The sequence below is a fragment of the Panthera uncia genome, chromosome D2 (assembly GCF_023721935.1).
Source record: "Panthera uncia isolate 11264 chromosome D2, Puncia_PCG_1.0, whole genome shotgun sequence".
Lineage (NCBI taxonomy): Eukaryota > Metazoa > Chordata > Mammalia > Carnivora > Felidae > Panthera > Panthera uncia.
This window is the reverse complement of record NC_064818.1, coordinates 10,657,960-10,673,741: the sequence shown is the minus strand read 5'-3', so window position 1 is coordinate 10,673,741 and position 15,782 is coordinate 10,657,960. Positions and strand designations below refer to the sequence as shown.

The following is a 15,782-nucleotide window of genomic DNA, read 5'->3' as shown; positions in this document are numbered from 1 at the left end:
TGTTTCAAGTTTTTATTTAAATTCTAGTTAGTTGGTATTTAAAGTATCACACAATTATACCTGATACAGTTAGATAAAAAAGGGAAAAGCGTTGAGGGATAATAGGGGTTCAGGGACACATGGAGCCTTCTAAGAATGAGATTAATCCAGAAACCCATGCCTTAGAGTCTTGCTAATTTGCTGGAGTTGGTCAGCATTACTGATTACGATGAGCTTTCCAGGAGTCCACATTCTATCACATAAATTTCACAGTTCACTGTATCAATAAAATAAACATAGTCATCTTCTTTGGGAGAAACAAAAATTCCTGAGGATCTTCGCGAAAAGGACAGCATGTGATATAATGATAAAGGTCTTCAGAAATTCAGTATAAGTAATTATTTGAGAACATATACAATAAAGTCCAGATGTACAGGTGACATCTGAAGGTGGCTGAGCACAGGATAAGTACCCAGAGTCTGGAATAACAGAAGGACTGTGTATCCTTAAGACAGTCTCCAGAAAAAGCCCTCTCTCCGCTGAACAGGTAATATTCAAGACTGTATTGAGTACATCTGTTTCTCAAGAGTTGATCTGGGGAAGGATCAGTAATCATTTGTGAAAACTTAGAATTATAGACCCTTAAAACAACTAGCACTGAGAGAAGTCAAAACCCAGATAATGAGTTGTCATGATCCATTCTATGATAAAATGTATTCTAACTTCTCCCTTTTCCCATGAATTTTTCCAACACTCTGGGACCTTCGTGATCTAACCATACCTCCATATTATTAGAGACCGCCAATCACCTTATTTTTCTTGTTCTCTCTTTCATCAGGCTAGTGGGACTGCATAGCATTTCCTTCTGTCTTCAAGGCAGTATTTGATGCTTTTAAGGCTTAAGCAACCAAATGGGTAAATGAACGCTGTTCTAAATCAATTTTGTGCTCAGGACAAACCACATTCCCTCTCATGATAACTTAATCTGACATTGCTAATTTGATACCTTCTGATTTTAGAATTGCTCATTCTCCCCACCCACCCCCCACGCCACTTTATATTTTGTTCATGGAGTTTGTGTGTGTGTGTGTGTGAGATGTAGTATACATTTTGCCAACAGGTCCCTGAAATAGGTAATTATTTCAATGCGGCTGGGTTTTATTGCTTCAGCATCATAGTGGTTAGTTCTAAATATGCTGAATCCAAGGGAAATAATATTTCAACAAGTATGGGAGTGTAAATGCTAAAGGAAGAAGTAAGCCATGATCATACCATATAGCACATCTAAACTTCAGACCTCCAACACATTAACTGAACGACATTTCTCTGTTTTAGTGTTTCTGTCATCTCTGATCATCTATTAATAAAAAATGTGGCATTTAAAGTTTGCTTTGGGTGAAAGCATATTTTTCTTTTTCTCCATTTTTTTTGTTGTTGTTGTTAAAGAGAAAACATTAGAAACTATGCCCATCCTATTGAAAAGCAGAACTTTGGAAGATTATTATACTAGTCGATATTCAGCAACAAAGAGAATGGGTAATAAAGCTACAGACAGCAAATGAAATGAGCTAAAAACCACAGTTTGAGAATGAGTATTTGTACGTGTATAATTCTTTGACCAGGTACCGAAAATGGACGAAAAGAGACGTCCACGTTGTACTAGCTTTGTAGCTCTTCACGTGAAAAGACAGCATTTGTAAAATTTCAGATCAGTTGTACATGCTACCTGTTACCACACTGTTTAGTTCTGCAATTCATTCCACACATTTCCTTGAACACCTGTGATGTGCAGGGAACATTACTGGATCTGTAGTATATGAATCCTTGTGGTTAAAACAGGCAGACAAGTCTCTTAGCCCCTGGTCTCATGGAGACTTTCTTCTAGGAAACTCCATATACATTCATTTGATTTTTAAGAAATTAAATTTAAAATTTATAAATGTGGGGGGCCGTTGTTATTAGACAGAGTTATAATCTAAAGTGTTTTCCTAGGACTGCAAGTCGACTCTTTATAAATGTGGCCAACCTACAGTTTCAGAAACTGGAATACTGAACAAAAATAATTGAAATGTAGAACATGACTCCCAGCTAGATTTTTGTGTTCCCTTAGTCGGAGTTGGCCTGTTTGTGTTGTAAACCAAAGGGTTAGCATCTCACTGCCTTTTGCTCTTGCCCCCCTAGTCACCCAATTGAGTTTTCTAAATTTCCGTCTTCTTTTTCTTACAATGTTGAGATTCAACATCATCTTGTAGGTTGTGACTACTCTTAAGGTGCCAAATTAGAATAGGTAAGGTTGACTTATTATGAAATTATGTGAAATATTTATAGAAAGAGTTCAGCTCCTAGAAAACTCAGAACTAGCCTCTACATGCAGCTGAAGAGGAAAACATTATGAAAACCTTTTCAGCGGTTGCTGAATGCTTGGAAATGCAAAGAGAAAAAACAAAAAAAGGCAAGCCAACTGGGCTCCTGTGGCGTTATGTACTGACTGTAGCTGGGATGTCCACGCGGCCCCAAATGCCCACATAACCGAGGAGGGTCCGTCAGTTTCAGTGTAAAAGTTTTGCTCTCAAAAGGCTGACCTACTTTACTTTAAAATATCTTTCATCTCCATCATAGGGATAAACTATTTTATCCATCAAGAAGCAAGGGGCAGTTGTAATTTATTTTTTTTTTTTAAGTTCCATATTTTTCTCCTGTAAGACAAGTTGTTGAAGAACTGAATGGATGATTTTTTTCTTCAGGCCTTTCAATTCCCCTCCCCTCCCCCCCATCAAATGCTAAACGCAAGGCACTCTAGGAAAAAATGGAAGAATCTTAATATTTTATTACAAACTTCAGTCATACTAAATGCAGTCATGATGTTGAATACTTTCATTCAATGCCTGCTATTTGATCATGGGTCTGATTTATTACCACTATTGACCTTGAAAAGGTTCATAGCAATCTTCTGAGGAAAACAGCTGATAATTCCTGGTTGCTCTTGGTAATCAGAACTTTTTGCCTAGGGGAAAATTGAAACTTTGGACCTCCTCCTCCCCACAACCCTCTTTTGTAACCTTAGAAAGAATGATTTAGAGACTGAACTTAAAGTAGAAGGTATAATGTTTATTTAAGACTCAGTGGCAGTTTAGGCAGAATCTGGGATGGGACAGGACCCTACTCTTAAAAAGATGCTTTAAAAAGCTACTTTTCGGGTGCTGTTTCCCTGAGTAAAATTCTTTAAAAAGACCTATCTTCAGTTTTCTTAGAAAAACTAATCTGCAGTGAGGTTGAAATGAAATAATTTTCTTTCTTTCCACATAATCCATCATTTTATTGTCTGAAAACTTCCGAGTTTAGCTTTCAAAAAGGTTTTATTTTATTACACTGTGATAAAATTTCCAATGGAGGGATTAAATTACATACCCAGGAAGCACTTCTCAAAGGACAAAGTACCAGAAAGAAATAATATTAAATATCTTCCGAAGAGAAAGCCTCCAACTCAATCTGACAAAGAAGAAATTCAAGCCTAGAGGTTGACCTGATCCCTCCTTATGAAGTATGGCTTTCCTGCTTCTAGATCAGTGTATCTTTTTTAGGTCAGTAGTTGTATCAGATGAATCATCATCTCCCCTGAAGTATTTATTAATATTGAAATTTAGATGCCGTGTGAGAAAAATGAGGGTGATCTCTACCCAGGGAGTTTTTTTTTTTTTTTTTTTTTAATATTCTCTGTCTCTTGATCCTCTGACCTTCATCCATCAGGCGCGATTTCGGTTACTGCAGAGGATACCAGGATCTAGAATGTATTGTGTACATTGTTCTGGCAGATCTTCGAGCTGGTCCACCTACTTTTGTAGCACAAACAGCAAAGGGTTTTCTATTTTTTGTTCGTTTGTTTTTTCCCCCCTCAAGAATATACGGCACGCTGCCATCTTCTGTCTTCTTTGGGTTTTTCCTGATGACTGTCTTCATACATTTTATTGGGTTAGTAGAAGAATCAGTCTTTCTAACTCCCTTGCCTCTTTAGTAGATGAAAATGCTAGGGTGGTTCCTTAGGCCAATAATGTCTTCTCGCTGTCTTACTGAAAAAGTCTTCCACGAAAGGAATTGGTTACACTGGGAAGCACAAGTGCAGAGTTCGGGAAGAACGTGAAAGATTGTTGGGTCTAAAAGGAGGGATCAAATGTTGCTGTGACCAATTTTAAACCACACCTGAAGAGCAGGCGAAAGGGTCTTTCAGTTTTTCTGAAACTGTGTTGTAATGACAATATGGTTTTGTGTGTCTGTGTGGTTTTGTTTTCGTTTTGTTCTTGACTTTGCAGGAAGAGGTTTAAACATGAAGGCAACCCTTTTAGATGTTAGCATGGCTATACATATGAAGCAAAGCTGCCTTTTTTTTCTTTTCTCTGCTTCCATTTAGACCTATCACATAATTTAAGAAAAAAAATAAAACGTTAACCACAGGAGCTCTAACTATAGTGTGAAAAAAAACCCTGATCAATTTTGTTTTCGCAGCACGATATTATCAAAGATTTAAGAAACAAATTTGCCAGCCTCGGCGAGAACTCTCTGGTAACAGCATAAATGTCTGTGTTGGTTGCTTTTGATTTGAAGGTTTCTTTTTTTTTCATTTGTTTGAGCCCATTTCTTCCCCCCCTCCTCCTTTTAGTTTACTTTCTTTTTCATATTCTGTAACTAGCAAGCCTTCATTTTTTAAACCTCTTCCATCTTCCTGTGTCTATTTTCCGTACTTTGGATGGAAAGTTTATGGCAGCAAACTGTCACTCTGGCTACTTCTGCTGCGGCTCTTCCTGCTCTTAGGTCATATATGTTTTGGCCGTTGTGTTTATGGACATGATACTAATTGACTGTTTCATGTCCCATTGACTAAGCTTCTCTACCACGCCATTTGATGGACTCGCTGTCCTAGGGCTCTATGCAACTTCCATTTTGCAACTTATACTGCTTAGTTCCGTCTCAATTCTCCAGCGAACTGGATAGCTCAAGTGAATGATCCTACCAGTCTTGAACTTGCTGTGCCTTTATATTTTATTTTTATTTTCTTCTTTATGTTTTCAGTGGTAGTCTCAGTGGAAAAGAACCAAACCCCAGCCATTGCTCGAGCAGCACCATGCAGTATCGTTTGTTACCACCCGAGAATACAAAATATAAAGGCACATTGCTTCTTTTATTCTTGGGGGGGGGGGGGGGTGACCGGGGAGATGCGTATCCTAAGTCCGCTACTTAGTTGAAGCCTACCTTTTTTATTCATATCCGCTTTCAATTTCGCTTAAACTCCAACACGTCTCAGTTCATGTTTTCCTGTCATTTAGTGATAACTTGCAACTCGAGCCATTTGCTGAGCAGTATCAAGTTATGGCCATGGCATGGGAGATGATTAAAAACGTGACAGACTTCTGCACAAATGTATCGTTCAGAAAGTGCACGTTTCAGTGATGAAGTTCAGTACTTCAAAACTGTGATACAGGCTTTGGACTAATCCAACAATTAAAATTGAGAAAATCCATCCGGATAAGCCAGTACCAAAAGTATACCGAGAAAAATATAAAGGGCAAAACCGAGAGTTGAATATTGTTAACATCTGTTGAATAACATTGTTGGTGTTGAAATGGTCCATGATGTTGTCATAGAGCCCATACATGAAGAGATGACTAAAAATATGGTCTGTAGAAAGCTGCTGTGCTTCATGACAGCCGCAACATAAATGGTTGGGATTTGTGTTCAGGAAAAAGAAATGGAGAAGCAGAAGCTTCTGTACCAGCAAGCCAGGCTCCATGACCGCGGGGCTGCTGAGATGGTGCTACAGACCATCAGTGCCAGCAAAGGTGAGGCTCGCTGCTCCCCTCACACCCCTTCAGTCTCTCGGAGCACCCCTCTTTAACTCCTCCTGACTTATCTAGTCCCTGAATCTCTTGTTCATCCCTAGGTCAGGTGACTTCAGAAATGCAGGCTCTCATTAACCCAGTCCAATGTGGATTTTTTTTTTTCAGAATCTTATTCAAATATTTATTTTATTTCTGGTCCTTAAGTTTTGGAAATTCTGTCGTGACACAATAAATCAGGGGTGGGTCAATGTTTTCGGTGAGAGGCCAGATAGTAAATATTTTCGGCTTTCCTGGCCGTGGGTCTCTGTCACAACCCTTCGACTCTGCCATAGTAGCATGGAAGCAGCCAGAGACAATATGTAAACGAGCCGTGTGGCTGAGTTCTAATAAAACTTTATTAAACACCCCTCTCCCAGATCACTAAGGTATTTATTTCTCTTATTCTATTATTATTTCTATTTCTGTTATTTTTATTATTGTATTTCTAAGATAAGTAGAGGTGGATAATGTAAAAGTAAAATAGACTAAGGGTAGACAACTGGTTGGATTTAAATTTTTATCGTTATTGGGGCACCTGGCTGTCTCAGTCCATAGAACATGTGACTCTTGATCTCAGCATTATGAGTTTGAGCCCCGTGTTGGGTGTAGAGATTACTAAAAATATAAATGAATAAATTTTGTCATTATTATTTGAGTGACTTACTTCAAATTAGGCAGTCATCCTAATAAAGCAATACTATAAACATAGTAAGATAAAAAGTGCTAAAATGAAAATTATAAAAGTTGTTCAAACATAATATGGAGGGGAGAGGGGGTACCTGGGAGGCTCAGTCAGTTGAGCACCTGACTCTTGATTTTGGCTTAGGTCATGATCCCAAGGTTGTGGGATTGAGCCCTGCATTGGAGCCTGCTTGGGATTCATTCATTCATTTCTCTCTCTCTCTCCCTCTCTCTCTCTTTTCTCTCTCTCTTCCTTTGCCCCTCTCCTCTGCTTGTGTGTGCTCTCTCTCAAATAATATATATATATATAGATAGATATATCTATATATATCTATATCTATATATAGATATATATATGGAGGAGAGAAAGAGAGAGAGGAATTTTCCTTAAAATTCTAGGTAGCCCTTATTTTTTCAATATTACTTTAATATGCACAATTAGTTTTAAATCTTGACAGTTTTAGGTGTATTTAAAAATAAGTTGTTTCTGTTTTTTTCTTCAATGTCCTCATCTACTTTCAATTCTTAGATAAATTCCACAAGATTGAGTAAAAACACTGCTGGCAAAATAAGCATTATTACTCTTTTAGTATTTTTTGACTTGTAAGTCAGTCAGTCCTACTCCATTATACAGATTTGTGGGGGGGGAGGGTGATATTAATTTTAAAAGTATACGTTTTGAGACAGAAATGGTTAATGAAGTGGGTGAAATGATATAAGGAACGCCATTTTTTATATTTTTAAGGTGATACTGGACCAATGGTAGCGGCGACTTTGAAACTTGGAATTGCAATCTTAAATGGCGGGAACTCCACAGTTCAGCAGGTAAGATCTTGAAGCCATCCACAGAATGTACTCTTCAAACAGAGGGACCCTCTTGTCATCCCATTGAGTTATTTTCATCATCCTAAAAGCAATATTGGCTGTACAATTTTTCATTTCTGTGTAAAATAATGCCTTTATTTCATGGCCATCAGTCCCAGCATTCAAACATGGAGATAGCACCCTGCCATGTGGGGCACTGACTCTCTTGAGAAGTCCTATCACATGGTGTGCAACCTGCATTTCATGTGAATTAGCATAAAATGGTTTGTTTTAATAGTGGGGGGAAAAGTTAATATTCTTACCTCAGGAGCCTAGTTGGGCGATATGTTTTACAGTGTTACATGTCTTACAAGTTGATTCTCAGGATTTTGTCGTATATTTGGTGAGAAGCCTATGTCTTGGTTAACATGGAAACAGAATACACTGTTTAAAATATTTTTTAGTTGTAATTATAGTCTCCCAGGGCACGAAAAAAACCTCTTCCCAGCCAAGTTTTGTAGCTATGTCCTGTTAAGAAGTTAGACATGATCTGGGCTGAATTTTAATGACTTCAACCAGTTACGACAAAGGGTATAATCTCTATATCCCACTGAAGGCCAAGGTCTGTGAGTTTGTTAGAATCAGAATGTTTGAGTGATTTAAAAAACTCTCAGAAACAGGCTGTCACAGGCTCTGTACTGCACACCCCTGGGGACACTACTCACATGGCCTACAGTTGTGGCCGTGAGCTCAGAAAGAATTCTTACACTAATTGAAAAACAGCAAAACAAAACATGAGTTAAGCAGACCGTATTATTCTAAAACTAACATTGATCTCATATTTTTCTATACTGGCTTCTGTATGAGAAAAAACAGTTTATGAACATGGAACTAATAATTATTCTTTCTTGGGTAAGTTTTGGTGAGGCAGGGAAAGTGCTACCCTGTTGGAAGGAAAGGAAGGGAAGGCTAGTGAAAACCTTGGAATCTTTGACTTCAGGTTTCTGGGAGCCCCAGGATCATGACAATGGGACAGAGCCCTGTATATGTTCCCAGAAGATCTTTGAGTCTAAGGAAAGCAGAGAAAATTTGAAGGTTGCCTTTTGGGTTGGTGAAGTTTGGGACTAGGTTAAGTTGGCAACCCAGAATAGCTGAAAAATTCGTTTGTACACTTTTCTCAAATTGTGTACTCTATTTTTTTTCCTCCTGCAAATATAATCATATTTTTGGACTGGAGGAGTACATAATGTCATCTGGGGTGCTTAACTTTTTCTTTTTAATGCCTCTGACAGCTTAGTGAAGCGTCTGGACTCCTCTTGGTTTGACTTTTTTAAATCACAAAGTAAAACGACACCGTTTCTAAGAGAAACCAAAAATACTGAAATATGATTTTCAGAGCATTATAAACACATTTTTTAGTAAATTCATTTGTGCTTCTTTATGAACTCCTTAAATGAAAGATGTAGTACTTGGTCTAATTATTGAGAAGAAATGGTTCGTCCAGGTGATGTGAGATGAAAATCTCTGGAATTTCTATTGGTGACACCGTCAGAGTTACTGCTAATCTGACCCGTGTTTGTTGCTTACATTAATAGTTGAATGGAACGCTAAGTTTCCATCACAACTTCGTGAAAATAATGATGTCTTTTTCTTCCCCCATCCAATTTACAGATGTCCCGTTTTCATTTCTATAGTAAATGACTACATGATGTGAAAAAAAAGAAAATCTAAAGAAAATCTATTTAATCTATTTAATCTCCCCATAATAGTTAACAAATTCCCCTTGATTTATGTTTTACTTTAAAAGTTCTTAATGATGTAGCATTTAGATTCAGAAATCCTTGGAGTCAGAAGTAGCCGTGAGAAATCATATAATATATGCACTTCCTGTCTATACAGGCCTTTTCTTTTTTTCTGTAAACCTTCAGGTACATATTCTACCGCCCCGCTTTAATTCTCTGAGCTACATTGCTTGTGTTTAAAAGATCCAGGAATTAATAAGTGCTATACGTTTTATTAGACCAGTAAGTTATCACACTCCCCAGAAAATGGCTAGGTGTTTTGTGTTCCTATTTTTATGTATGTGTACATACATACATACATATGCATATACTGTGTGTATGTGTGTGTGTGTGCGTGTGCACAGCCTTGACATATTTGGTAGCTGTTAGTCAAATCTTGGGGGGAAAAATGACTACCAAAACTTACTGTTTGGCTAAGTCCCGTTCAGACAACACTGGTGATAGCAATTATTCACATCTATTCAAGATTCAGAGAAGAGCAGTATCTTTGTTTTCTTGAAACCTTTGGTGTGCCTTCTATCATTTTATCATCTTGTATGTACTTCTTGTTTGAAACTTCCAACACTTACTTCATCCACATTGAAAATAGCTGTTTCATTTTAGTATATAATAATAAGTTAAGGGGCACCTGGGTGGCTCAGTTGCTTAAGCGTCTGACTTTGGCTCAGGTCATGATCTCAGGGTTCATGGGTTCGAGCCCCAGGTAGGGCTCTGTGCTCACAGCTCAGAGCCTGGAGCCTGCTTCCGACTCTCTGTCTCCCTCCCTCTGCCCCTCCTCTACTCGTGCTCTGTCTCTGTCTGTCAAAAGGAAATAAATGTTAAAACAAAAAACAAACCAACAACAACAAGAGTTAGGGGGGTGGAGCCATGTACTGGTTTAGCATTTTTTACGTTTGTGTTTCATCACAATTTTGGGCACAGAGACTGGACATCATTCTGACAAGAGAAGAAACATTTAGTGGTCAGATGATTGCTACCATTGCTTGGGTTTAGAGACCATGAAAATGGAAACTAAATTTCTGTCTTATACACATAGGTCTATAATAGACAAATAATGTCTTATAGACAGTAGCATATGGTAGTCACACCACATGGATTATAATGCCTTTTAAGAAACTCAGCTTTTGGGGCGCCTGGATGGCTCAGTCGGTTAAGCGGTCGACTTCCGTTTGGGTCATGATCTCGCGGTCTGTGAGTTCGAGCCCCGCGTCGAGCTCTGTGTTGACAGCTCAGAGCCTGGAGCCTGTTTCGGATTCTGTGTCTCCCTCTCTCTCTGCCCCTCCCCTGTTCATGCTCTGTGTCTCTCTGTCTCAAAAATAAATAAACGTTAAAAAAAAAATAAGGAACTCAGCTTTTGTATGGGAATCTCTGACTAGCATCCAGGTGGGCCTTCTTCCCAGTAAACTTGAACTAAGTGTCTACATCTTCACATCCTTAAAGATTGACTAGAAGAGTTGAGAGTATTATTTCCATGGATATTTATGGTGCTTATGATGTTTATGTAAAGCAGCTGTCTTGTTCCAAGCCACCTGTATATACTGCCGACACTGAAACGTGCAGCTATCTCATTTTGACGTTTTGGTCACCATGTCGTGGTAAAGATGACAGTCGTTTTCATATGCACTAATTTTTTAAAGTCTTTATTCCAGAACAAAAACCATGTTTTTGATGTTTCTTGCTTAACAAAAAATAAGCCTTGTGTTCAGTGGCCGTGTGGTTTGTATATTTACCCCTAGAAAATGCTTGACTATCTCAAGGAGAAGAAGGACGTGGGTTTCTTTCAGAGCCTTGCCGGCCTGATGCAGTCGTGCAGGTAAGCCCGCTCCCTCCTTGTTCCGGCTCTACTAAGTGGTTGTGTCTTTCAAGGTGTTTGTTTAACATTACTGACAGTAATTCTACACAGAATATTTTTTAGTGATTCAGTACACGTCAAAGTAGGACAATTGATGGTGCCTTCTTTCCTGCCTTGTTGTTAGGTGTTAGTAATGTCGTAATTGCTAACTTACTCAGCGTTAGTAATGTCTTTTAATAGTCTTCCCTATTCTTAAATAGGGACCTTGGAGAATTAACGTATATGCTGCACACTTGAAAATGAGCAGTGTGTGCATTTTAAAAGAGAAAAAGGGAAATTCTAATTAGTTTTCTTTGGGAGCTTGTGGACCACTTCTCATTTTCCCTAAACAAATGATCCCTGACCTCATTTATGGTCATCATTTTCTGTTTTTTGCAGTATTTAAAATCACTCAGCACCTGACAAAGGAATCTGACAGATAGTTAGTGTAATAAGCTATTCCTTCTGGGAAAACATGATTATTATAATTACATTTCAGTGTGTCTGCTAACATTACAATGTACTCCCAAAGTCGAAACCCATTAATGCCTTCTGTTTGCCTCGCCCACGGATCATTTCATTGCAGGCCCTGGGGAGGGACTGGGCTGCTCCTGGGAAAATATGGTTGGTAGACATTGAATTGGGGTATGTCTTCAGGGTATGTTAATATTTGGTTCATATTTCATGATATAGAACTTGTACACATTTGCTCTCCTGAAGAAAGAAAATTTTCTTGTCCTCTAAGCGTTTTCCTCCCTGCTATTGTAGCGTCCTCGACCTAAATGCATTTGAGCGGCAGAACAAAGCTGAAGGACTTGGAATGGTCACTGAAGAAGGATCAGGTATCAGTCACTTAAACTAAAAGGGTCACCTGTCCCCTCTCCCCCCCTTTCCCGAGATGAGTCAGTTACCAATTATCTTTGCAAAACAGAGAGATGTAGGGTTATTTTTACATGGCCAAAATGCTTATGTGACTCATTTAAAAGTTCACAATCGGGCACTCACTCAAATCATACCCAAAACCCAACTTTCCCAGTTGACTGTTAACTCCTTTGTTGTTCCAGACCTATTGTAATTGGCCTTTCCCCTAGTTGGTTAGTAGATCAAGATCCCTTACAAGAGAATCATCTGTGAAATTATAAAGCATATGGATGAACCAAATTAGAGGATATTGGACTTTTTTTGGCCACTTTGGCAAACTGCCAAATCTTCAGATTCCTTGGTCTCCTTAGGAAAGTGACACTTTGAGATCCTCTGATGGACCACTATTCTGACAGTCTCCTCCCTTATAGCACAGATATCTTTGTATCTCATACATCCCTATGTCTTCACAAGTCCAAATTTGATGAAAGAAATTAAGGAGTAATTCTTAATGTTAAAATAATTCTGATCACTTAATTCACATGCACACAAATATAATGACTCACATAATCTTAGACTTTTTTCTCTGTAAATGTGTGTATAAACTAGAAAAATTAGTATATACTACAGTGAAAGCAGAAATAACTATTGCTGCACATTCGTTTTTAGTATTAGGGAAAAAATCTTCAATATTTTTTGTCTCGATTTGTTTTTGTTCTTTTGTGTTTGACATTTTTTCCAATTAATTTAGTTTCAATGAGGCCCTGTGTGTTGATCTGTTTTTGTTTGTTTGGTCTAGTTTGCAGTGGTCATATTATCAATGCATTAGTTTTGGCACATCGGATCTTTGATAAAACTAATCTTGTTGCAAAAACTAAATTTTTCTTTTTGCAAAAACTAAATTTTATCCTATCTGCCATTTGCAGTCTGCTTACCTTTCTGAAATATTTTGGAATTAACTAATCTCTCTTATTTCTGCATATTTTTGTGTTCACATTAGGTAAAAGGATTAGCTGCATATTTCTTACTGTTTTTTAAGAATTATAGGGGCGCCTGGGTGGCGCAGTCGGTTAAGCGTCCGACTTCAGCCAGGTCACGATCTCGCGGTCCGTGAGTTCGAGCCCCGCGTCAGGCTCTGGGCTGATGGCTCGGAGCCTGGAGCCTGTTTCCGATTCTGTGTCTCCCTCTCTCTCTGCCCCTCCCCCGTTCATGCTCTGTCTCTCTCTGTCCCAAAAATAAATAAAAAACGTTGAAAAAAAATTAAAAAAAAAAAAAAAAAGAATTATCAATGATAGGGGCGCCTGGGTGGCTCAGTTGGTTAAGCGTCCGACTTCGGCTCACGTCATGATCTCACAGTTCGTGAGTTCGAGCCCCATGTCGGGCTCTGTGCTGAAAACTCAGAGCCTGGAGCCTGCTTCGGATTCCTGTCTTCCTATGTCTGTCCCTCCCCCGCTTGCACTCTCTCTCTCTCTCAAAAGTAAAGAAACCCTGAAAAAAATTAAAAAAAAAATTATCAGTTATACATATTCTAATGCTGCTGCTACACTACAGCTCCTGTGTGCTTTTATTTTCTTGTTGACATTTGAATGTATAGATTCCACCATCCAGAATTAGTCCTTACAGTTACCTGTGTAAGCTACTTTTAAGAAAAAATTGCCAGCAGCACTGTAAACTTATTTAAATTTTCTGAAATGAATATGCAGCCAAATCTCTTGATGACTTAGGTTTATGTCAACAGTGAAAACACTGGCCCGAGGGCCCCATCCAGAGAGCTCAGAGCCCCTACAAATCTCAGAGCCCGTTACCTGCCTGCCTCTAGAGTCTCCAGGAAGCCTGGGCATCTCCCATTAGCTGTAAAGTGCCTAAAAGGGATGAATTCTCTGTCCAAAGTGGGACTTCCTGTCTCAGAGTTAGAAATCAGTTTCAATTTTCCCTGCAATTATTACCTGATGTTCCAGAGGCTCTGAACACAATTGCATTCATCATTCTTTGCCATTGTTCATATCCGCGCAGGAATAGTGGCTGTGCAAGGTTAGCTTTACAGGGTCTCCTACCCTTCGTCAACCAGCTACGGATTGGAATGACATTCGTGAGTCCCGAATCAGAAATAGCTGGGTGAGAATGACCATTCTGATGCGAGAATTAGTCACATCTGTCAGTAGGAGGTTGATTTGATTTGTTTATTCTTTTTCAACACCCACAAATAATTGCCCAAACTGATTAACACGTTTTCTATTGTATTTCCTTACAAACAGCAAGACAAAACCAACATCTCAACTTATTTTTTCCCCATTTCCTTTTCTTTCACCTGTAAATGTACTGTCCTCCTTTCCTCAGCCATCACACATGAGCGTGGTAATTATTACAAATGATCTGCCTTTTATTTATTTGCTCCTTCATTTGTTATTAGCTTTGTGTACAGTCTTGACAGTGAAAGTTTTTTTGTGCATTTTTTTCCCTTTGGTAGACTGTTGAACGAATAGATGATTTAATTTCCATCATTATGCATCCTTTTATTTATAGAACTTATATACCAAGCTTTCCTTTTTCTCTCCATGAGGATGTTCAGTTATGAACATATTAGACAAAAAGGGTCAAGAATTTAAGTTACGTTTTCGGATTTGTTTCGTTCTGTTTTGTTCGTTTAAAAAAAATTCTGACGGACCCAGTGTTTGCAACTGTCGTGTAAACGAATGAACCATAGATGTGTGCAGTAGTCTCTCTGTGGCGTTTCTGTCTCGGACGTTCTGTGGCTTTATGGCTGCACCAATGGGTGCATGGGAAATCAGTGGTGATCCGGGGGCACTGTGTCCTGCTGAGTCTCCTCTTGGCCAGCGGGTTCTGCCAGTTCCCTTCCAATTATTGAGAGATCTACAGAGTTTTTTTCTATTCCTTTGAAAACATCACACGTTAAAAACCTTCTTAACGTAAAAACTGTGTTTTCATTCTTGAGACCCAATTTGAAGAAGCAGCAGCAAACTAATAACAAAGTTGGCATTGGTATTTCAAAGTAGTTTCTAAAAGGCATTATAGGCAGTGGTAATAAAAGAGGGATGAGATTTTTGAGGAGTACCTAGAACGTCAGCACGGCTTTAGAGATTAAATTGTGCTTTCTCAGTACACACTCTTGCCTTAATCAGGATGCCTATTAGAACACGCGACGGCAATTCATTCACTCTATGAATAATCATACTACCTCCCAGATTAAGAATACGTACAGCAACTCTATCTTCTGGCATATTTAAACAATTTCTGTGACATGCCCATTTTTTTACGGGTCTACAGAAGTCAAGAAGAGTTTGTACCCTCATAAGGAGAGGGAAAATCAATCATCCCTCTCAGAATTCATAGAGAAAGCTGAAAACTCCCCATCTGTTAGTGATGTTGTAGCTTTAAAGCCTGAGACCCATGCAGTATAATAAACTCAACACTGGGAAGACAATCTGATGAGTTAAATTTTCTGCATCCCAACCACCTGTCTCTAATAGGCTACACCTCTTCCTGATGATGATAAAATGGCTGTAAATTATATAGCCATGGAAAATGTCTAACTTAAATGCAACTTTTTGAAACCTACAACCACCAGTAAGGTATTGTCCCCAGTTTATAGGTATGGGGACTGAGGGGTGGAAAGGCTACATGGTTTGTCCAGGATCACACAGTGAAGTGACAGGGTCAAGACTGAAATGCTGGCTCTCTGCCTCCCACTGTTACCAATTTCATGAGCCAATCCCTTAGCCCCATCTTTTAATACCTTCCGGGGGCTTATTTTATATTCACCATATCAGCTTAGGTGGTATTTTTTGCTTCTTATTGCTTTTTTACTCTCTTTAAAGACACAAATCTCTTGCCAGTCTTTACATTTACTGTTGAAGTTTTAAAATCACTTTGGAACTTTTATGGTTTTATATGATATTCCTAAACCGGTATTGAGATACCATTAGGAAATATGTG

At 38.6% G+C, this 15,782-nt stretch overlaps 1 protein-coding gene across 2 annotated transcripts in view; it reads left to right on the top strand.

The window, feature by feature from the left end:
• RYR2 (ryanodine receptor 2) overlaps nucleotides 1-15,782 on the top strand; it is a 754,822-nt gene that overhangs the window by 671,183 nt on the left and 67,857 nt on the right. For both annotated transcript variants that reach the window (XM_049646094.1, XM_049646095.1), the window contains 4 exons: nucleotides 5,711-5,810; nucleotides 7,276-7,355; nucleotides 10,873-10,949; nucleotides 11,736-11,809. In XM_049646094.1, the coding sequence (XP_049502051.1) occupies nucleotides 5,711-5,810; nucleotides 7,276-7,355; nucleotides 10,873-10,949; nucleotides 11,736-11,809 (331 nt within the window). The remainder of the gene's footprint in view (nucleotides 1-5,710; nucleotides 5,811-7,275; nucleotides 7,356-10,872; nucleotides 10,950-11,735; nucleotides 11,810-15,782) is intronic.